General features: G+C 39.9%; 1 protein-coding gene across 19 annotated transcripts in view; it reads left to right on the top strand.

The window, feature by feature from the left end:
• Positions 1–24,043, top strand: part of NCKAP5 (NCK associated protein 5) — a 624,519-nt gene that overhangs the window by 584,665 nt on the left and 15,811 nt on the right. For 18 of the 19 annotated variants that reach the window (XR_012154214.1, XM_073305277.1, XM_073305278.1 and 15 more), the window contains 2 exons: positions 1,417–1,546; positions 4,541–4,728. Coding sequence is in view for 18 of the 19 variants with exons in the window: in XM_073305277.1 (XP_073161378.1) it covers positions 1,417–1,546; positions 4,541–4,728 (318 nt within the window). In the remaining variant the exon portion in view is untranslated. The remainder of the gene's footprint in view (positions 1–1,416; positions 1,547–4,540; positions 4,729–24,043) is intronic. The other variant, XM_073305293.1, reaches the window with a different exon arrangement.

The following is a 24,043-nucleotide window of genomic DNA, read 5'->3' as shown; positions in this document are numbered from 1 at the left end:
TGCTGGAAGAACAGGTGCAGCAGGTTAGCAAATGGGAACCCTTGAGATATAGGATACATAGGGTGATTAAAAAAATAACCTCCTCAAGAAAGGGGGTGGTTTAACGAGGAAACTGATCTACAGCTAGCACATAAGCCTCACACTATTGTGAGCTAAGATCTTTACGTTGCTAATGCTGTAATTTATGCTAATCTTTTTGTTTTATGCTTTTTTTTTAAACTGGTGCAGGGCTGTTCCCTTATAAAGTTGGCCCAGACTCTTGTTCTCCATGGTGCACACAGATAAGTTAAGTGGCTTGCCTAATGTCACATTGGCAAGTCTGTGGCAGATCCTGATTAGAGTACTGCTGCCTCTCGCTCCCATACTCCTGTTGTTGGAATATGCCTCTTACCCAATAAGCAGCTGTCATTTTAAATCTCTGATGAATTGAGGAATACAAGGGGAAAAACCAGCATCTCCAAAACTGCTGTAAGAATTTCTCATATTAAAAAAAGTTTAAAAGTGGGTCCAGGTGATAATTGTACTTGTGGACCTTGCTATCTGGTTGATAATCTGAACACCAAGTACAAATACCACCCTATTCTGAATATCAGATGTTACTTCCTCCCCTCTCCTTTCTGCTGCCACTGAACTCCTAAATCTTCATTGCGTCCATGGAGTGGGGTATCAGGACCAGGGCTGCTCTTTACTAGGGATTTTCACTTCCAGAGGAAGGGATGAATTTGTCTGTGCCCCTCCCCATGGAGTCCAGAGGAGAAGGAGCCAGTTGTGGAGTGTATTGCTTCCCTACCACTCTGCCGAAAGATAGGAAGGGGGGCATGACATTAAAATGGCTGAATTGCTCACAGATGGTAAAGCCATGAGTGTTTTATGCTAGTCATTCCAACCAAGTGTTGATAAAACCTTTACACAGCCCTACACATCATTTGTTGTGTGAATGCCCTACATGCTATCTTAGGAATACTTGAGAGGTTTGAAAATTGTATATGAAGGGTACTTTATACATGCAAATAAATAAATAAATATTACCTGAGGAAAGTGTGCAACCTTAAAGTAGTTTTACAGAGGGAAAGAGGCTGGATTCTCCCACTCTTACTGATGTTAAGCTGTTATTCACTCACGGAGTCCTGTTTAAACCAGTGGGACTAAGTGAGGAGTATGGTACTACACAATGTGAATAAAGTTGCAGAATCTGGCCCAGTATAAGCAGGACTAACTCCTGGGACACATCTGGACAATAAACAGTGGCTGTTTCCCATACTGTCAAACTTATGATTAGAAGCTGAATGATAATTGCTGTAGTTCAATTAGTAAATCCAAGGTTTTCTTTGATGAATGCAAAATGTTTTATACCCTAATAAAATATTCTGCCCTAGTGTATGAGTCATTCTCATTGTGCTGTTGTTACTGGTGTAGGACAAGGCACTGCGAGTGTGCACGTATTCTGCTAGCAGCAGTAGCGACACTGAGGTGGAGCCAGAGTATGAAACAAACGACTTTGGAACTGCAGGGGAAAAGTTAGTAGATCTAACAAAGACCAAACAAGGTAATTGAAAATGTGTACGTGGTAATGTATAGTTCCCATCTCCATCCTGACAGCCGCTGATTGTGTCTTTCATTGTGGGATTATTTCCACTTTTTAACTCTATCTTTCTTCGATATAATTTTCCATTATGTATCTTTTATTATATATCCGCGTCATTGTTTTCTGGAACACCATTCTTGCCACTATGGGCATAACTCTAAGGCTTTTATTCATAAATCCCCATGGTGAACTAAAAAGTCTTTAGCTGCATTATTGCAGCAATAAAAAGGTGATTATAAAGATAACTTTTTTTTTAATTACATAGTATAGTAGTAGGTTAAAATAACCCAATGAGCCATGGCCATAGCTTTCTAACTGTCTTATGACAGTGGTACTGTTCACACGGCTACAGTTAAGGGTCTGTCAGCCTTCCCAGTGTATATTGCCACTTTTCTGAGGATCAAATTAGGTCACAAGAATCGACTCTGAATTGAAATCTAGTATGAAAGCTCAACAGTGAATTCCTTGGGGTAATTTTTCTAAATTTTGAGGTAACTGACCGCTGGATTGGTGGTCCAGAAGATTGCTGTCCGCATTTGAACACCAGAATAGGTAATTCATGAGCAGTGGCAACAGTGAAAACCATCCTGCAATGTATGTTAGCTGTGTTATGGAGAAGACTGTCTGCAGTGGGAAAGTCCAGGCCCATTCCATCCTTGGCTTCCCTGCTACAAATGATTCAAGGGAGTGTATAGGCCAGCACAAGAGCTGTGCACCAATGAACCCACTCAAGCCCTGAGGCCCTGTGCATTTCATGAGAATTTAAGGGAGACTTCAGTGATGCATAGACTTTATGCCAGCCCTTTGCACAGTGGGTGAACTTGACCCAGCACATACAGTAGAAACTACAGTGATAAGTGCCTAAAAATGCCACAGGCAGATAGATACTGCAGATAGACACCCAGGTGCCATTAGTGTCTACCAGGAGCTAGACTGAATGTTTGGCATTTGCAAGGATAATCCATTTGGGTGTTTTTCAGCAGCAAGAGTAGGGTTGCCAATTTTGGTTGGATATATTCCTGGAGTTTTCATCACGTGATATAATCTTTAATTAAAGATTAATCTTTAATTCCTGGAGAGTCCAGGACAATGCGGGAGAGTTGGCAACCCAAAGCGAGAGTGTGGGAGGTTGATTATTTTATTTAGGGCATGCTCCTATTTTTTTAATCTTTGGTTATATATGAAATGTTGCAAGTGATTAAATCAAAGAGACATTTGATATTTTTCTAAAATGATTTTGTAACAGGAGAGAATTGTACTTTCTTAAATAGGTGTTGCCATATGTGCAATGATTTCTTTATCCATAACAAATGTTTTAAAGGATTTTATCATGTGTAAGCGCATTAAATAACAGCAGCCTTCAAATTTTGTGACATCTACTGTGAATTAAAACCACCACTTTACTTAGTAAGCTGTTACTTTTACATAGCTGGCTCATTGGGGTTGGGACAGAGAGAACCAAAATGGATGCAAAAATTCTGGTCTGCAATTGAGGCAAACAAAAAAAATCCTAAAATGTTGGTATAGCGAGTGGTTGTTTTTTCTCCTATGGATCAACATTTCAGCCTTGGTCACTTTAAATACAGTTGCCCAGATCAGGTAAGTAATAACGCTATGCTTCTATTGCAACTTGCATCCAAAGAGCTCGACACACCTGACTGACATTAACTGATTTAGCCTCACAACACTTGTGTGGGGGTGAGGTATTATCCCCGTTTTACAAATGAGCAAACTGAGGCACAGAGATGATCTAGATACTTATATGGCCCCATTACTGTATTACCTCAGAGCCTCACAAACATTAATGAACTTATCCTGACTACACTCCATGAGGTAGGGGAGTATTTTAATTCCCATTGTACAGGCAAGGAACTGAAGCACAAGGAGACTAAAGGTCTGGTGCAAAGCCCATTGATGTCAATGGAATGGCTCATTGATTCAATGGGCTTTGGATCAGGCTATTAATGAGTTGTCTAGTCACATAGGAAGTCTGTGGCACACTAGGAATTAAACCCAGGTATTCTGAGCCTTCGCCCCATGCCTCAAGTACCAGACCACCCTAATTTTGATCTCAACTGGATTTTACATCAGTGTAACTCTGTTGAAGGCAGTGGAGACAGTGTTTTTTCAAAAGGTACTGGATATACAGTGCTTCTGTCAGGTAGCGTTCAAATGTGTGTAACAGCAAGAGCCAGTAGAGAAACAAATGCCCAATCTAGAACATCCTTCCCTTGTGCTGTCTCACAATGTTACAGAGGGGGTTTCTTTGCTTTTTTTTTTTTTTTTTTTAACATGGGTTTCAGGTCTAGGAGTAGGGAGTCCTGAGGTCCATTCCTAACACTGTCCTGTTAGGACACTGTTCCTGTATGATCTTTAACAAGTTAATAGAGCTTGATCCTGATCTCACAAACATAGGTTCTACACCACTCTATTCACTGCCAGCCAGTCAGGATTTAAGATTTATAAAACAAATGAAAAAGTAGATAAAAGAAAAAATATGTTCAGAAGCAAGCCAACCGAAAGATAGGCATGTGCCCAAGGAAGTTCAGGCTTGAAGGCTATTAACAGCTGAAGATAAAAACTTAAACTAAAAATATTAAAAAAAAAAAATTCTACACTGAAGTCAAATTAACAATCTCATCTAAAGTCACAAAAGAAAGGAAATTAAAAATCTGGGATTTGCCCCTCTGTTTATCTCAGACCATTGTATCTTCTTTAAGGATGGAAAGTCATCCTGAATTTTAAGTATTAACTTTGAATGTCCTTTTTCAGTAGTTTTAAATCATACCCTTAACTTTCACATAGTTTTTGTTATGCTTTTATTACCAACCACTGACCTTTCCAGTTGTCTTAAAGTATCTGTATTGCTATTAAAAATTACACTGTCATCCATTTAAGCTGGACATGAACTTTCTCTCAAATAAATGTGCAATGTTTTTAAAAATCTTTCCATAGCTGAGCAAGAAGAAAATACTGTGAGAAAGTCCTTTATGGGGAGCCCTATGTCAATCTTGGATTTATATCAACACAGTCTCTATGGCCATTATGGAGAGGATGGGCCTGAACAATTAACACATTACAGTTTTATTGAGCAACTGAGTGGAGCTTCCAGTAAAGAAGGCAAGAGCAAAGAGATCCCTAGTGTGAGTTATCTTGCTTTTTATGATATTCCTCTTACTTAACCCAGGAATATATCTGTCTCATTTATATTCATTTTCTGCATTCATCATTAGTATTTACAGAAACCAAAAAGACACCTGAAAATATGGCATGGGTTGCTAGGGGGAGTAAAGCAAACTAAGCACCTTTTTAAAGGAGGTTGCATAAGTGTGGTGATCTTGTCGTCAGCTCTAGCTTACAACAGACTTCCAAAACTTACCATTAGAGACAATCTGGAGCCCTAAGATTCATGGCAAACTTCTGTTTAAGAATAGCAGTAAAACCCGTGATATCTCTTTGGAAATGCCTGCGCTGCAGCGGGGAGTGTCTCCCAGCCCAGGTAGATAGACACAGGCCAGCGCTGCTCGAGCCAGTGCTCTAAAAATAGCAGGGTGGACATTGAGGCACAAGCAATGGCTCGGGCTAGTCACCTACGCTCAGACCCCCAGGGAGTCAGGCAGGCTTAGACTTGGGCATCGAGCCCAAGCTGCCTCCCCTGCTGCGACATCCACACTGCTGTTTTTAGCATGCTAGCTTGAGCAGAGACAAGTCCGTCTACCCACGCTCCAAGCTGCAGTGTAGACATAACATTTGTGGCTGCTGCTCCACGCTGAGTCAGCTTACAAGAGGTTGCATTTTATTTAGTGCAGCATAGGCCTATTACATGGTATTTAAAAAACAATTGAAGTGGAAGTCTGCTGTGGTTACCAACTGTTTTGTGGGCTCCCCAAAATACCATCATATAGTCAGACACAGTTCTGTTAAGACTAGGTCTGTCTTACCACCAATTTCTGTGCAAACTTCATTTGACTTAATCAAGAGTTCCACAAAGAGATTAGTAGCAGAGTATGACCCTTACTATGGGAGTCTCTACCACCTTGAACGCACAGTACTTCTGAAATAATGTACTCTACCACATTCTTTCGCTTTCTCTCCCTCCCACACACACATTCTTGTTTTCTGTCCATTCCCCCCTTCCCCCACCACCACCAATATTCTCTCTTTCTCTTTCTCAGTGAGGTACACAATTCCAAGTATTAAAAGGGAAAATACATTCTATAGCAAGCAGTCACAGGTGCAATACATTTTTAATGCCTGTTTTACGGAGAATCTTTTCTTATGTGTAAACTTAAAAAAAAAAACCAAAATCTGTTTCTGTAAGTATAAATTTTATTAAAAGAACCTAGAATTAGATTTAAGGAAGAAACTGAGAGGTGACTTGTATCCAAGGCTGCTGGAGTATATGTCATTTCTGCTCTGGGGATGCAGCAAATGATGGCTTCAAACACACTGATCAAGGTCCCACACAACTCTCATCTCTGAACCTCAGTGCTTTATGGACAGAAAATTGCATGTTCCCCATAGTAGATATAAACCTGCTTGCTAATTTATATCATCCATAAACGATGGACTTTTGCACCACTTAATACCTAAGATACCATATCTCTGAGAAGTGCAGACAGAGCGTATGGGAGGGTCCACATTAGCCCTGAAGTAGGTGGTATAGAGAGGCCATTGGTGGCTGCTTAAAGGATGGACTATTGGATCCATGATTACATGGATCTAGTTCCTCCAAATCTCTGCCTATGGGTGCACAGGTAAACTGGCAGATATTTCAGACTATAGTCCTGGAATAGTAGCTGTAGTGGACCTACAGTGCTACCCACAGCCTGTTTCATACCACCTCCCCCACCATCCCTGAAAAGTTCCCTGCAGGAAGGTGGATTACTTGGATTTTGTGTGTGAAGAGGTGAAGTATTTTTTGCTAAACCCTGCCCATTGCCCCTTAAAATACTACGGGTGAGCATGTGCTTTCATTCTCCCACCTCTTCTCCTGCTGGGGCTTTTTTACCTCTATTTCTGAAATGCAGTGAATCACAAATAGAAGTAGTTTCTTAACAGAGAATCAGTGGCTAGAACCTGGAGCTAATGATCCCAAAGCAGACAGCACCAGCTGTCAAGTCCAGGACTTCCAGCCTTGCTTCTACCCTGCCTGCCAGACCCACAGCAACCAGGCCCAGAAATTCCACTTGAGCAGTAGCTGCCTCACGGAGTTTGGAGGGGACATGCTTAGGAAAATTTCTCAACCCTCAGGGTTCCTTCTCTAAAGAAGCCAGCACCAGCTACAGCTGAGGGCACAGAGTGCAAATCAGGGTCCTTCAGGCCCAGTGCCCCTTAATCTCAACCATACCCTCCTGGGACACTGGTCCTAGTGGCTGTCAAATGAGGAGCAGCAATAGCCAAGAAGCACTTGCAGGGGTCAGACTTTGGCAAGCATCCAGGTTCAGCTTTAGCTGGTGCTGCAGAAGATTAGCCTCCAGCTTGCATGCCTCCTCTTTGCTATCTATCCATTTGCTTCCCTCCATGGGGCTCGGTGCCACTTGACATCATTGTGTTCGCTAACCTCTGAGATCTGGACTTGGACACATTATCTTCTCATTAGTTGAATTGTCATTGGTGGTTGGTCCATCTTCTTCCCCCATTGCCCTTGTCTCTGCCACCCTTCATCTGCCAAATCCCTCATTCACATCCTATTGTGCTTCTCTCCCCTTACTCTCCTCCTCTTCCTCTTCTCAGTCCTACAATCCCTTCCCACCATTCCTCTCCCTCACTTCAACCCTGACTGCCCCTTTGAAAAAACAGCTAAAACTAAAAGATTATAGCAGAAATTAAGTGAACATATTCATTTAAAAAAAACTGAACTAACAAAACCTGTCCCATGTCATTGCTCTGTTAATTTTGCATATTGAATCTCTTCTCTGCAGCCATTCTCTTTTTGATTGTAAGCTCTTCTCAGCAGGGGCTGCATTCTATTCTGTCGCTGTACAGCACCTAGCACATTTTGAGCACAATATTGTAAATATACAGGAGGACGATAATAGATGATAATGCAAGGGCTGTTGTGTGTGGCACAGTGGGTTAGATCACAAGAGAAAAAAATGCATTTTTCATCTTGACCCCACTTGTGCACTTAAGAAAATCACTATACAGTTCCACAGAGTTGGCAATATCTGTTAAATAGCAGAGAGCATTGGAGGTTAGGACCAAAGTGCACAGTCGGAATGACATGGAAGAAGCTTTCACATCTATTACTTATACTGTGCCTTCACGGCAGTGCTCGGAAACCTGGACTTTACTGAACACTACATTCACTCACAAATTTAGAAAGAAAAATCCTGACATGTACCTACTTTGTTTCACCATCTACCAACATTTATCTAATGACTAGACTATGCTCTGGCTTTACAATTAGAAAAACACGAGGAAAAGAAAATGACACTAGAACTATACTAAAAAGGATAAATGAAGGGAAACAACCATTTAATTCCTCACCTTAAACATTTAGAGATTCACAATTGAATTATGTAGAGATAATGAATTGTCTCAAAACAAATATTACAATTCTGCCTTTGCCAGGGCCAAGGTCTTTTGCTATTAATCGAGCAATCAGATTTGGTTGTATTAATTAAATGGGCTAAAAAAGGTAGCATTTGCACTTAATTAATTTTTACTGGTATATTATAGTTTTTTCATGTTTAAATAATGTGCAAAATCAGCAGTGGGTTAAAAATAAACAAAACTCTTTGACATGGCCTTAAGAACCTTGTAACACTGCATCATTAAACTAGAAAACAGCAGGTGTATCTGAGCCCCAGCATTTATCATGCATTAATTTGGGGGGGGGGGTTAAGATGACTTTTTGAAGATTTGAAACAGTGCTCAAAACCAGTGTTACCTCTTGGTGAACAGTGAAAGCTCAATAAAACACAAGGGATTTGCCTATTAGTATTAAACTTTTCAGAATGACAAATGAGGAGCAGTGACCATGAAAAGCAGGTTGCCCCTGAACTCCTTGTTTGAACCAGCGCAGCAATTTTTTTCTCAGCTGTAATTTGTCCGCCACAAGAAGATCCATAGTCTGTTTAAATTAGACTTGTGTGGCTTGGAACATTACTCACAAAAAATGGGGAATCCTGGCAACGAGGACTGTGTCAACGATTCTGAAAAATCAGGCAAATTTTGGAAAGGAACTGTGATCTATAATGTGGCCTTCTAAAAAGAAGATGGTACGTGCCTTGAATTTAATTCTTGAATGATGTATGTCAAGTTTTTTTTTTAAAGTGTCATGATGGACAGAATGAGTTTACTATGCTTGTCAAAAGAGCAGTGTGCCGTGGCAGTACCTTAGCTCAATTAAATTGGACTGTAAGGCACCACTAGTAAGATGGTGGTTACAGGCTCAGTGCTGTAATGAGACATTTTGGAAGGAAGCTCTGCTAATCTGGCACTATTGTAGTTTGATTTGTCTCTCCTCCCCCAGTACACATTCACCAGTGCTACCCCCAAAATACACACACACAAATACATTCAGTCACCAAAAGGCTTCAAAGCAAGGCTTCAGAATAGACAAAATACCTTTCTTATAGAAGAGAAAGTAAACAGAATGTTTGAGAAATTATACATTGTTTCTGAGGATGTAAAATACATTTTTAATGTTCCTCGATCCCATCTTTGATCTGAGATATCCTAAACTTTCTGTTTTGGAAACTATTTTTAATATCCTCAAATTTCTGCTCACCAGTAAGAGATCGTTTTAAATCAACTAGGAAAATGTAGGCATGCCAGGAAATTCTGAAATACTCAGATTCTTCAGTAAGTCTCCATTTTTATACAAAGAAAACATGATTTCAAATAGAAGATAATTGAAGTGAACTGAAGGATGTGGATAAAACAATCATCTAAATTAATAGGATTAATATATTTTTCTAACATGATTTTTGCTAATTGCAGTATTTTAAAATTGGGAACACAATTATTTTTATATGCAGCAGTTAAATTTGATTTTAATTACACAATAACTGATGTAATTTAATGAACTCCTACTGGGCCTGTACCAAAGACCATCAAAATCAATAGAAAAACACCCATTGATTTCGCAAACTTTAGATTAGGCCCATAGTATACCGAATATTGCTTCTATTGCCTGTGGCAATAACTGATAATGCCCTAAACCACTTGCTGACATCATGATCTGTGCTCCAGTTACACAGAAATCTGAATCATGACAAGTCAGAGATGGAAATATTATTTCACAATTTGCATTATCTCAGTGGGTTTTTTATAAAAATTAATAAATCACAGCATGTTTTAAAGAACTCAGAAAACAAGACATCTGTTCATCACTTTCCCATGTTGTTTGTACAGCACCTAGCACAAGGTGGTCCTGGTCCATGACTAGGGCTCAGGTGCTATGGCAATACATCTAATAAATAATTATTTTTACTGCCTTCTTTCTGGCTGCAGAAAAGCATGCCAGTTAGTTCATCATCCTTATGACCCCAAAGCTTCATGAAAAATATATGCTCCTCTCTGTCTCTATGTAATGGAGTCACATGTTTTTATTAAATAAAGTCATTCTTCTTTCCTTTCCTCCCTATATGTAGTTCAGTTAGAATTCTCAAGATTTTTTTCTTGCTTATATTTCAAGGTATGACTTGGTGAGGGCAGAAAGGATAGGCTCCTTTGTAGAAGAAGAGTAGTGAAATGTTTGTATCCATTGCAAGCTTGGAAATCTGTTTTTCCTCAATTACAATGATTTACATGTAAACACTGACTTTTCACCTCACATTACAGTGTTTACTACATCAATGATTTAATTATAGACCCAATTAACTAAAGAGGCTTATTTGTGCATAAGTGAAGTTATACCCTTTTTTCTATGCAGCAGAGTGCCTGTGTATTGTACAGCTGATTCATGAAGGAGATTTGATGCTCAAATCACCATGTCTTGCCATTCAAATAGGTTTTAGAGCTAGCTGGAAAATATGGGCAGAGGAAAAACAAATATATCAACAGAGAAACCAGTGCTGTTTTGGCTATGTTTATGAAGGGAATCAACATGGTGACATTCCCAGATAAACTCAAGAATTTTTACAAGTGAGTGAGTTGATGGGAATTAATGTATGCCTCATTGTACTTGTGAGTCTTCTAAAGTATCATATTAGCACAATGGAGTATCCAAACAAGGACTTACAAAATGATGATAATTAGTAATTATACAATGCCTGCCATCCTCAAAGAGCCAAAAGCATTTTACGAGCAATGCATAAGATAATCCAGTGCCTCTTAATTGCAGCCGTACCTGGTCGTGCGATCCAGCATGTAGGCGGGAAACCACTGCAAAGCATACTGTAGAAGCAAAAGTAGAGGGAGAGGACAGTTTGTCCAAGGACTCGGAGGCAAATGCCTCCTCTTATTAAAAGTGTCATTAGATCTTTCACATCCATGTTGAGTTGACATGACTTCAGTTTTTAAGATCTGAAAGAGACAAACACAGTAAACTTCATTAAACTCAATTTCTCTGACTCATGAGGATGCAAGGTTGAGCTGATTCTGATGGGACTGGAATCTGTGGTTCTAGGGAACCTAGCTATTTCACACCAGACATTTAGATCAATAAGCTATCCCTTCTGGCAGCCTTGATGATGAGATATCAACTTCATCTATTTTTTTTAATGAATGTATTTATTTTAAAATATTCAGTGCTTGTGAAAGGAACTGGGTTGACTCTGGAGGCTCATTACCTATCCACAGAATGGTACAGTATGGGAAGTGGTAGTACCAACTTTCCCCCACCCTGACCCATTCCAGTCTTGTCATTTCTAGGAAGGAGAGCATAATTCATTTTCCATGGCCATTCAATCCCTATCCTATCTCCTGAGACTGGCAATCATGGTGGTGGTGTTCTCACATGGATACTTAGGAACTAACTCTCACCACCAGTTCAAGTAGTCCTTAAACAATCATGGGACAAAGCATCCACTGCTCATTACTGACTTGAACTGGATTTGAACCAGCAACCTAGTAGTTGTATCCTCTTAACAATCCCCTGAACCATCCAGCCTCTCTTCCCTCCTTTTCTCATTGTTTTATATTAGTGTCTTTTAAAGGTAGCTTTAGTTAGGAAATACTTCATAATGCCTGTGGAAATAGAAAGTGCTTGCTGTACAACTCGGTGTGCAGCAATTTGCTGTTCCTTAATATGGTAAAAATTTTAAGATAGGGCTCAGTTCAGCCCTGCAGGCACATGGAGGTACAATTTGCACTTCTGCAAATCTGAGTGATAGCTGTGCCACTAGAGACATTCATTACTAAGGAAGGGGGGGGGGCAAATGGGGTACCGTGGTTGCCTGCCCTAGCAGCCCTCGAGAGGTAGCAGCTTTAGGTTCTAGCCAGGGATCCATCCGAGTCTAATTGGTGGAGACTTCACTGAATCATCACATCTCCCAGGTCCCCTGGCATCTAGGCCTGTTCACTTTCTTAGCAGCCCCAACTGCCTCCAGACCGACCTTTGGAGCTGTATTTGCAAGCAGCTTGTGCAGCTAGTGCTGGCCCTGCCCAGGCAGACTTTACTGCTCTGGCAGTTCACAGCCCGAGTTCCTCCTCTGGAACCCACAGAGAACATCAGGCCTGTAATGTCTTATAATGGTAGTCTGGTTCATCACAGCCAAAAATAGGCTTACAAAAATGTAGCTTAATTTCAGCATTGGTGCTTGTCTGATCATTTTATCATTGTCTTTGCCATTGTCACACCTGTGTTATCTTAGTCAGGTCACTTAATCTATATCTGCTTCTACTTAATAAAATGGGTATAATTTCAGTTACTTACCTCACTGGAGAGTGTGAGGTGTAATTTATGTTTAACGAGTGTGTTGAGAATCTCAGATGAATAATGTAATATTTGTTCCATCAAGGAACAATAGAGTCTGGATAATTACACAATTTAATGTCCAGTCTACTGTCCTGGGAGTCTCATAAGAGTGACAACTTCAATGAAAAAAACACAGGAGCATGATCCAGTAAGATAATGGACTTTATTGTACCACCCATGGGAGTACTGCAGAATTTAAAAATGTGTCATCTAGCCTCAAATTTAATTTGTTTGAGAATGAGGAAACATTAAATTAGAAATAAATTAGGAGGTCTCTGGACATCAACAAATTCGACATCTCACATGTTTAATAGGGTGAGTTCCCATTTCAATATCCCTCCTATGCTACTCAGTCTTTTATCCCTAATCAGATCCAGAAACCGCTTAAAATATGGGAATTGTTTAAGAACACTTTACCAGATGCCCAAAAGCCACAATTGAGAAGGAGACATATTGGTTAAAAAAATGTGGTTTAGAGGGGAAGTGAACACAGCTATAAAACAATACTATAAATAAATAGAAGAAAGGGGAAGTTGATTGTAATGAGTATAAGTCAGAAGGTAGGAATTGTAGACAAGTGATAAGGGAAGCAAAGGGGCAGAAGGAGAAATTATGGTCAGCAGAATTAAGGACTATAAGAAAGAGGCTTTTTAAGTGTATTAACAATTACTCTGGTCCATTACTATATTGAAATGGTAGAATTATCTATAATAATGCAGAAAAGGCAGACATTTTGAATAAATATTTATACTATATTTGGGAAAAACAGATGATGTAATCATATCATATGATAACACTCTGTCCATTCCACTAGTATCTCAGGAGAATGTTAAACAGCGGCTATTAAAGTTAAACATTTTGAAATCAGCAGTACTAGATAATCTTACGTCCAAGATACAAGAGCTGGCTGAGAACAAACTGGACCATTAATGTTGATTTTCAATAAGTCTTGGAGCATTGGAGAAGTTCCAGAAGGCTGGAAGAAAGTGAACATTGTCCCAATATTTTAAAAGGGCAAATTCAATTACCTGGATACTTATAAGCCTGTCAGCCTGTCCTTGATCCTGATAAAATAATGGAGCACCTGATATGGTACTTGATTAATAAATAATTAAAGCAAGGTAATATAATTAAGGCAAATTGACATGTTTATGGAAAATAGATCCTATGAAGCTAACTCGATATCCTTTTTTGATGAAATTACAAATTAGCTTGATAAAGGTAATAGTTTTGGTAAGGCATTTGATTTGGTGCTATGTGACATTTTGATTAAAAAATAGAAATATATAAAATTAACAGTGCACACATGAAATGGAGTAAAAACCAGCTAACTGATAGGTCTCAATTCTAAAGCACTTAGAGGAGAGGAAAGTGATCAGGAACAGTCAGCATGCATTCACCAAGGGCAAGTCATGCCTGACTAATCTAATTGCCTTCTGTGATGAGATAACTGGCTCTGTGGATGAAGGGAAAGCAGTGGACATGTTATTCCTTGATTTTAGCAAAGCTTTTGACACAGTCTCCCACAGTATTCTTGCCAGCAAGTTAAAGAAGTATGGGCTGGATGAATGGACTATAAGGTGGATAGAAAGCTGGCTAGATTGTCGGGCTCAACGGGTAGTGATCAATGGCTCCATGTCTAGTTGGCAGCCAATATCAAGTGGAGTGCCCCAAGGGTCGGTCCTGGGGCCGGTTTAGTTCAATATCATCATTAATGATCTGGAGGAGGGCATGGATTGCACCCTCAGCAAGTTTGCAGATGACACTAAACTAGGAGGAGAGGTAGATACACTGGAGGGTAGGGATAGGATAAAAAGGGCCCTAGACAAATTAGAGGATTGGTCCAAAAGAAATCTGATGAGGTTCAACAAAGAAAAGTTCAGAGTCCTGCATTTAGGATGGAAGAATCTCACACACTGCTACAGACTAGGGACCGAATGGCTCGGCAGCAGTTCTGCAGAAAAGGACCTAGGGGTTACAGTGGACGGGAAGCTGGATATGAGTCAACAGTGTGCCCTTGTTGCCAAGAAGGCCAATGGCATTTTGGGCTGTATAAGTAGGGGTATTGCCAGCAGATCAAGGGACATGATCGTTCCCTTTTATTCGACATTGGTGAGGCCTCATCTGGAGTACTGTGTCCAGTTTTGGGCCCCCCCGCCACTACAAGAAGGATGTGGAAAAATTGGAAAACATCCAGCAGAGGGCAACAACAATGATTAGGGGACTGGAATACACGAGTTATTCCAGGAGGAGAGGAGAGGCTGAGGGAACTGGGATTGTTTAGTCTGCAGAAGAGAAGAATGAGGGGGGATTTGATAGCTGCTTTCAACTACCTGAAAGGGGGTTCCAAAGAGGATGGATCTAGACTGTTCTCAGTGGTAGCAGATGACAGAACGAGGAGTAATGGTCTCAAGTTTCAGTGTGGGAGGTTTAGGTTGGATATTAGGAAAAACTTTTTCATTAGAAGGGTGGTGAAACACTGGAATGTGTTACCTAGGGAGGTGGTGGAATCTCCTTCCTTTTAAGTTTTTAAGGTCAGGCTTGACAAAGCTCTGGCTGGGATGATTTAGTTGCGGATTGGTCCTGCTTTGATCAGGGGATTAGACTAGATGACCTCCTGAGGTCCCTTCCAACCCTAATATTCTATGATTCTATGATTCAATTGTAAATAGGGAATCATTGCTAAATGGGTATATTTCTAGTGCAGGCTGTCATTGATCAGTTTTTGGCCCTATGCCATTTAACATTTTTATTAATGAGCTAGAAGAAAACATAAAATCATCAATGATAAAGATGACAGATGACCCAGAAATTGGGAGAGTGGTAAATAATTAAGAGGACAGGTCACTGATACAGAGCAATATGGACCTCTTGGTAAGCAGAGCACAAGTAAACAATATGTGTTTTAATATAGCTAAATGTAAATATAGTCAAAGAATGTAGTCCATAATTATAGGATGGGGGACTCTGTCCTGGAAGCAGTGACCCTGAAAAAGATTTGGGAGTTATGCTGTATAATCAGCTGAACATGAGTTCACAGTGAGACGCTGTGGCCGAAAGGGCTAATGTGCCACTGTGGCCAAAAGGGCTAATGTGAGCCTTTGATGCATAAACGGGAATCTTAAATACAATGAAGAAGTTATTTTACCTTTGCATTTGACACTGGTATGACTGCTGCTGGAATACTGTGTCAAGTTCTGGTGTCAACAATGTGAGGAGGATGTTGACAAATTGGAGAGAGTTCAGAGAAGAGCCATAAGAATGATTAAAGGATTATAAAACATGTCTTATAGTAATAGACTCGAGGAGCTCAATCTATTTAGCTTAACAAAGAAAAGTAAAGAGGTGACTTGATTACAGTCTTGCATAAACCTAAATGGGTAATAACTATTTAATAATAGGCTCTTCAGCCTAGCAGAAAAAGGTGTACTATGATCCAATGGCTGGAAGCTGAAATCAGATAAAATCAGACTGTAAATTAGGTGTAAATTTTTAACCATGAGGGTAATTAAGCATTGGAATAATTTGCCAAGAGTCATGGTGGATTTTCTATCATGATCCAGATAGCTAGAAAGGTACAGCAACAACAACAAAAATCCGTCACTAAACAAGCTTTTTCTCCAAGGCTTAATTAAGAGGGAACCAGTTATAATAGGAAAGAAACAAAAGATTTTTCACAAACATAGGGTCCAACAGAAAAAAAACTGTTGCTACAACCTAGTTCTCTAGCAGCTAGTGTAAAGCTTCATGTCCAGAGACCTTCTCTACATGGGGAAGACTGAGACTTGCGATCCTCCACAGCAGTGGCAGCCATGATGAAGGCTGTAGTGTAGACAGAACTCTGGCGTTTTCACTAGCATGTCACAGCTTTGACTGGCCCTCCATGCTGTATAAATGTTCTCTTTATTTTATATTTGCTCCAATGTACCTGTCCCAATATAAAGTTGGAGTGGTAGGTGGCGTGTTACTTTGAGCAAACCAAATGTTTTTCATCCAAGGTTCACTAGATTTTTCAGAAACATTTGAGGAGTTGGTGAGGGGTAAGAGGAGGTTTGGATTATGGGAAGGGGCTGTGACTAGCAGGCAGGGAGACAGCTCCCTGCTTAGTTGTGGTGAGTGAAATAACAGAGCAAGAGAACTTAATTTCTATGTTAACTGAGAGAAGAGGCAGAGGAAATGAAAGGCTCTATCTAAATTAGGAAAACTGGAATCTCTGGTTTTCCACAGGTGGAGACCGTGGTATAGATGGGACTTTGGCATTTTTGCCAGGGTGCCATCTAATCCTACTCAGAGCAAATCTCCAAACGATTCACACCATCAGAGCTGTGCTTCAACTATTAGGGTGAGATTGTTTGCTGTGCCTGTGCAGTGTGGGGGCCTGCCTAAATTATGGCCATTTCTTTGGGTTGCCCTGAGCTTCAGCACTGTATGCTGTGGCCCCACCCAGGGCCCAATCCTTCTGTCAGGGCTTGCAAGAGGATCCTTGAGGGCAGCCTTAGAGCTGTCTCCTCAACTCCTGCACTTGCAGAATTTTACCCAGTCCAAATAAGAGGCTTTTCATTTTACACCACTCCAACCCTTGTACATGGCATAAAAGGACTGGAGCTGAGGATGTCACCCTTCTTTTTTCTACTCCCTTTGATATTTCTTCATGTGTGTTCCTTAATAAGAATTGTCTTTGTTGCCGTGTTGACGGAAGGGTAAGGACAGGAAATGGGAGTGTAGAGGGGTGGGGGGAAGGTCTAACAAAGGAATGCAGGTGACGGAGTGTTTATGGGAAGGCTGAAGACAAGAGGGCTGTAGGTGTGTGTAAGGGGCTAGAACTTGACAGGACTGGCTGAATGGTTGAAAAATATCCTGGACCTGATTACCCTCTCACTTTACATCCATTTTACACCGCTGTAGCCCATGGATTGCAGTAGTTACTCCTGTCCTATGCTGGTGTAACTGAGAGGAGACTCAGGCCCTCTCTTTCCTGTAAGCCACATTCTGCCACCCTTACTCACACTGAGCAATGTCTTGCTCCATAAGATGCCCCACTGATTTCAATGGGACTGCTCACTGAGCTCTTAGCCATTCCTCTCCGTCAGGGTGAAAGAATCTGGCCCTTTTTGACTAAGGAAAACTTGCCCACTGGAGCAGAAGCATTCCCTATTTTGTCTAATGTAGCCCAGACCCCTACTGGTCTTAATTTACATTATTTTCCCACCCAAGGAGCATTTTTTAAACTATTTGAATCACACAACCACGGTACTTTTGGTGTATACAAGTTATATAACTGTATCTTTCATTGGTCCAAATATAAAATGTCTTGGCGCTCATATCATTTTGGAGTCCTTAGAGATACAGCACATGTCTGTTAGTGATAGTAAATGTTTATTTCCCTATATAACTGAAGAATATTTAAGAATTAAATAGATTCCATGGTGAATAGGCATAAGCAGATAGATCCTTCAGTCAACAGATAGCTAGAACCAAGAGCATACACTGAATAAAAATATAATTTACTAGCTGATTCCCTTAATTGGAGAACATTCTAAGCCGTTTGTCAAAAAACTTGACAGATGTAGCCATTGCGATTTGCACCATGACTCAAAGTGCAATAATGTTTCTGCCATTTGTCATCTTACACTCTTCAATCTTGCAACTTTGGAAATGAAGCTTTTGGTTTTATTTCCCTTTGCTTTCATATTGTTGCCATGAATTGGAATATTATAATCTAATACAATAATCCAACATGGAATTCAGTAGACATTAACAGCAACAAATGACAAATATTATTAGGAAGTTTGTAAGATCATGTAATTGTTATAATGGTGGAAATGTTATTAGTAATAAAAGAAACAGATAAAAATAAATTGAATACAATAAACACTGAGTTGACTCAATTCACAATAAGAGGAATAGGAGCAGAGAGCTGTTCAAAAGAGCTCTTTGTTTTGTGAGTCTGGAAAATATTTTGACTCCAGAGGAGCATCTGATTAGCAAAGTTAAATGAGATGAATAATAGGACAGCATTTTTGCAAATTGTTTTTCTAGCTGAAATTTGCCTCCACCATCTATAACAGTGATATGCTTGCATAAAAGCAGTTGAATATCATGAAGGGAGGGGCAGGAAATGACTGATATTTTAATATCAGAGTTATGTTCTCAGCACGATGCATGAGGAATAAGTTTCGTAGCTCACGTTAATAGGGGCTATGCACTGCATACAAAATGTACTGCCAAGCCATTTCTTTTTTTAGGAGAGCCCTGTAGCCTGCTTCTTTCTTTTCCTTCATATGTAGACAGGAAGAAATGCTCCATCACCCTTTTTTTTTTTTAAGAGGACAGAAAGTTCTTGCTAATATCTTTTTAAAATTACATGTTAAAATCTTTTTGAAGACTGTTTTTTATCTTATAGTCTGCTCCAGTCCAGCCATTTACTAAGTCTGCGTGTTTCATCTCCCAAAAATTTCAACTTTTATTTAAATGAAAAGTCATCTGCAACCTGACAAAAACACTGACTATGTCCTGTGAGTAGAGGTAGGAGAAAATGCCACTGTAAGTACACTGCTTTTAATTAGGGAATTGGAAGTGCACCCATCCTGTTAATTTTTGATTGGCCCCAGCCCCAAAATAAAATATTTGTCTTCTAACAAATTTTTTAAGACCTTGGATTTCAGTCCCCATGCAGCACTCATGAAAAGCAATAGTTGTATCTAGTATAATAAATCAACAGGGGACTCAGCAAACTTAATAGCAATGAGTGACAAAGATTATATGAGAAGTTTGTAAGATACACCTGAGTAATTTAAATGTATTTAATAACATTTCACAAAAGCTCAGAAGAGTGATGTAAACTTTAGTGGCACATATCTGAGTCCTCCCAGCCTGAACTACCCTCTATTCGTCACTGAGAGGCATCCTGACAGCTGAGCTCCAAGTACTGCCGCCTTCTGTGGATTACTCCATTCTTTGCTTAATCATTAATAAAGGTTGCTAAAACTTCTCTAATTATAAAATGCCTATAGCCGCAGGGATTTTTTTTAACTACTCTGTTATTCTTAGTAAACAAGAAACCAGGTGGTTGTTTGAAGAATTATTTGAATAATTGCTATGCATTTAAAAGTGATCCCTCTGATATCCTGTTAAACATGAACTCATCTTGTCTGTAAAATTAAATACACTATTAGCCATACTATAAAACAAGGCCTCAAATGAATTTCAGTGGATGTCGAATAAAACACAAGTGGGTGGCAATGAGGAAATTAAATATGAATAAATTATATTGCAGAGTATTTTAAAATTAAAATGTTAACCATGCATTAATAGTACATGACTTTTTATGGCAGGAGTGTTTAAACTTCACTGAGACACTGAATCTGCAGCAAAGTTAGCGGGTATGGCTGTCAGAGAGGGAGAGGTTACACGTGCACAAAGCCACAAAATGGATTTGAAATGCAAGAGGTACGTTTATTAGGCTGCCTGACACTGATGAGTAGAACCAAATAAGCATACCATACTTTGTTCGTGGTCATTTTTGCAAGAGTTATATAACACTGCAAAGCCTAACCGTAGTGTCCTGTTCATGGGCCCTCATCGGTAAAAACACTGGCCAGTTTTTTCAAGCTTGGGTTCTTAATGTTAGGCACCTAAACTCATGTTTAGACATTTAAACAAATGCCTTGATTTTCAGAGGTGCTGAAACATCCAAGAGAGTTCTACGTATTCAGCTCCTCTGAAAATCAGGTCTCTTATTTAGGTGCCCAAATATGGATTTATGTACTCACCTTTAGGTGAACTTAACCTATAATTTAACCTATAATGTCTAACTCTTGTACTGGGGTAGTGTGAGTGACATCACAGAAGCCTCAAAAGGCATTTTTCTATGGTTTCCACCAAAAGGAAGACTAAATACTGTGTTTTTGAAAGAGAACCTATGATTCTACACAAAAGGTTGTATCATAATAAAACTCCTGTTAATTTGAAGCTAATTTTTATAGCATTTTCCATTACCATTATAACACTGGCAACCAGCAAAGGCCAGAACCAGATCTGTCATTTACAGGCTTTTTTTATATTAAATTTCCTCTTTCTTTTTTTCGTGACACTGAAAACCTGCCACACCAAACAGTAGCACTAAAGACTCCAGTGTTACCAATCGAGTATTCCTATAAATGTTAGGTACAGAAAGGGAATCTGTACTGTGCCAGCATATGCTGGGTTTTAGTAGCACAACAGTGAACCAGAAGGAACACTGAGGCAGGGTAGTAAGTCAAAGAGCAGTAGTAACCATCCAAAATAGCTGAGTAACATGGAGGATGATGGTTGTTCCAGCTATCTGATAAGGACCAAAACTCTGTTAGTTGTTAATGATTACGTCTATCATTTGGGGTAGGGCTGGTGGTAGTGGTGTCTGGTTAGGGAGAAACTTAAAATATGAAGGCATAATTTATAGTCTACTCTATTGCTCCATGGTGAAAATTATGTTCCTTCCTCTGTGGGGCAGAAAGGGGGCAGAACTGGTGCTTTGGTGGAGCCATGCAGTGATGCAGGCACCTTGGGTGGCTCACACCTCAGCTCTGTAGGGCTTTTGTGCCATTGTGTGGGGAGCAGAACCACATGTCTTCCATCACTGTCTTCCTATTGGGGTGCCTTAAGGCAGGCTGGGGAGAATGCTGCAGACTCAGTCAGGGCTACAGTAGTGATCCTGAAATGGCTTCCCATCCTGAGGGGGAAAGGGGAAACGAATCTGAGCTGTGTGCCAAATGGGAGGACTTGGATCATTTACTGGATAACCAACAGCCATATATGCTCAGAGACAGTAATTGCCTCCACAGCTCCCAGTACACAGTGTGTGTGTGTAGAAAATGACCAAACCTTTACACAGGGCAAACCAATAAGATTAAAATGTTGGACAGCTCCAAATGATACATCAGAATCTGGTTTACAGTTGCTGGTGACACCAGTGTTTGCTAACCTGAGTTAAGTCAACTTTTATGAAGCAGTCGGGAGTATAACAAAAACCATTTCAAACTTTATTTTGAAAGAATCTCAAGCATTTGGGAACTGGTCATGTTCTGTTCATTGCAGCAGATGGCATTCCATTTGGTATTTTTTAGCTTTAGTTTGCAGCTCAAAATTTTGTTTCTAGGGGAGTTGGGTAAATTAACCTATTTATATCTCTAACATACCATGGTCCTGATCCAAAGTTCACCGAAGTCAATGGAAACTATGCCATTAGCTTCAATCAATTTTGGATCAGATTGTAGGTCTGCTGTTCTGACATAGCATTTCAGGATCTCTTCTAATGAGGAGTACAATCCAGTCCTTAATGTCTGTATAGAGAATTTCCTCGCTGAAGGAGAAAAATTCTCTAATATTTCTACATGGGCTAGTAGTTAAAGCACAGCACTGTGGAATCAAGAGAGTAGGATTTTACTCCCAGTTCTGCTGCTGGCTTTTTGGGTGACATATCGGACAAATCACTTAATCTCTTGTTGCCTCACTTTCCACATCAGTGAAACTAAGGATAAAAATAATACCTCCCTGGTGTATTTGGGGTTTAATTCATAAAAAGTTGCTATAGCAGTGCTAAGTAAATAATCATTATTATTATTAGTTAATTTTATGGTAGCATCCACAGAGCCCTACATACTTCAGTGGGGCTTCATGCCAGCTCGGGAATCCTGCTGTGTTGATCTCATTGCAGTGTCTGTGCACTGGGGCAATTTTAATTAAATCCTCATAAGCATTTGATTGGTTCAAAACATGGAACCTGTTAATATTTTAAAGATTTACTTAGGCTCCAATATTTATCAAACATAGATTTGTTTTGTTTTTCAACAAAACTTTTCAAACTGTTCATTTCCTAATATAACTTAAGTTACTGATTTTTATTATTTCCCAATGAGTTTGTTGTTGTGCATCATCTGGCATGTATCTGATCACTCAAAAAAATTGATGCACATTAACGAATAGGCTACAGTATGTGTGCACGTATTCCAGTTGTATTATAGCCCTCCTAGTGGCCTTGTATAATAACAATAATGTCCCCTTTATTTTATATACAGGAATATGAGGCATATAACACATCTCAGAACAGCTGACAGAATTAATAATGCAGTAACATTTCTAAAACACATAAGACAAGACAAAAAATCTTAAACATATTTCTCCTACACGTTCACTGCAGTGTCGGGTCACCCCACCAATTACACATCACTAAATACACACACTATGAGTTGCATCATTCTGTCACTGGAGAAAACCCACAGGGAGGACAAGAAATTTCACAAGGTTCCCCTCAGTGAGTCTGTCACATACAACATCTAACAGCTATTTTAGGTATCATAGCTTTCTAGCTGTGTAACCTGCAGTCCACTTCTCGGTGCCAACATACTCTGCTTATTCCTACTGATATTTCTTTATGATGATTCTCCACAGCAGAGAGTGAAGGGTGTCCTCTGCCATTTGGTTTTGTGTCTGACATGACTCACCTATTTCCTGTATGTCTCTGTCATTTCCTTGTGGAGTAAGCCAGATGAGTCACACATCACAGGACTAGATCCTTGAGTTTCCTGGCAAATATTAGATTAGTCTATGATCTATATTTGTATATGCCCAGATGTATTTTAGGCCACAGACTACACTACTCAGTTTTATTTTACCTTGTTACTACCCTAACCAACGCCACCACAAATACACTCCATTTTTCTACTGGACTGCTATGTGGAAGGAGTCCAGAAACACATTGCTTCTCTTCTGCAACATGCATAAAGTATGCCTTAGCATCCAGAGATGTGCTAGATACTGTACAGATTAAATGAAGAGACATGGTCCCTGACCCAAGCATTTTGCATTCTAATATTGGAGATGATACTGTGAGCGATAGCAGCTAATGAGAGCAGGGATTGGGGAAGAAACCACAAGGGTTATGGTGATGTGGTTACAATGCATGCACACCTGGATGGTTTCTCTAAAGTAAAACTTGGTTTTGTCTGTTTAGATCAAATCACCTGTTGTAGAGGGCCTGGAAGAAATGATTGTTTAGGGGAGATTGGAATGAGTAGAAGGTAATGAATTGGTGGACCAGGTTTGGAAAGGGTTTTTGTTGCGTGAGAAAAGGCATGGAGATGATATTGAGAAAAGGAAATCAAGGGGACATTAGGACAGGCATTACTGACGTTCCATTGATTTCAGCAGCATATCAGTGAGACATAACACAGGAGAAACAGCAGTGGGAGTCCAGGACATGTCAAAGTTATAACAGAAAATCATTAAAGCAGCAATGATTTATAGATAAGGCTGAAATGTGGCTCCTGCCAGGAACTCTCCTTGACTGGTCTCTGATGTTTCCAGTGTGCCTAGGAAAACATATCAGAATGGTTCCCCATCCACCTTTTTTGGAGTTTGTGACAGGTTGGTGTGTTCTTACCCTCCTCTTTTGTAACCTCTTGTGCCATGCCCGACCACAGTGGCAGGGTTTCTAATTGTTGCTCTCTCCTCTCTCTCTCTTCCCCCACAAACACATTCTTAGCCACCTCACCCTCCACCTGATTATTTCTCTTTTTTTAAATTTTGATTTCAAAGGGTTTTTTCCTCTT

The sequence above is a fragment of the Lepidochelys kempii genome, chromosome 11 (assembly GCF_965140265.1).
Source record: "Lepidochelys kempii isolate rLepKem1 chromosome 11, rLepKem1.hap2, whole genome shotgun sequence".
Lineage (NCBI taxonomy): Eukaryota > Metazoa > Chordata > Testudines > Cheloniidae > Lepidochelys > Lepidochelys kempii.
Note: the sequence above shows the minus strand (reverse complement) of the source record. Positions and strands in the feature narration are given on the sequence as shown.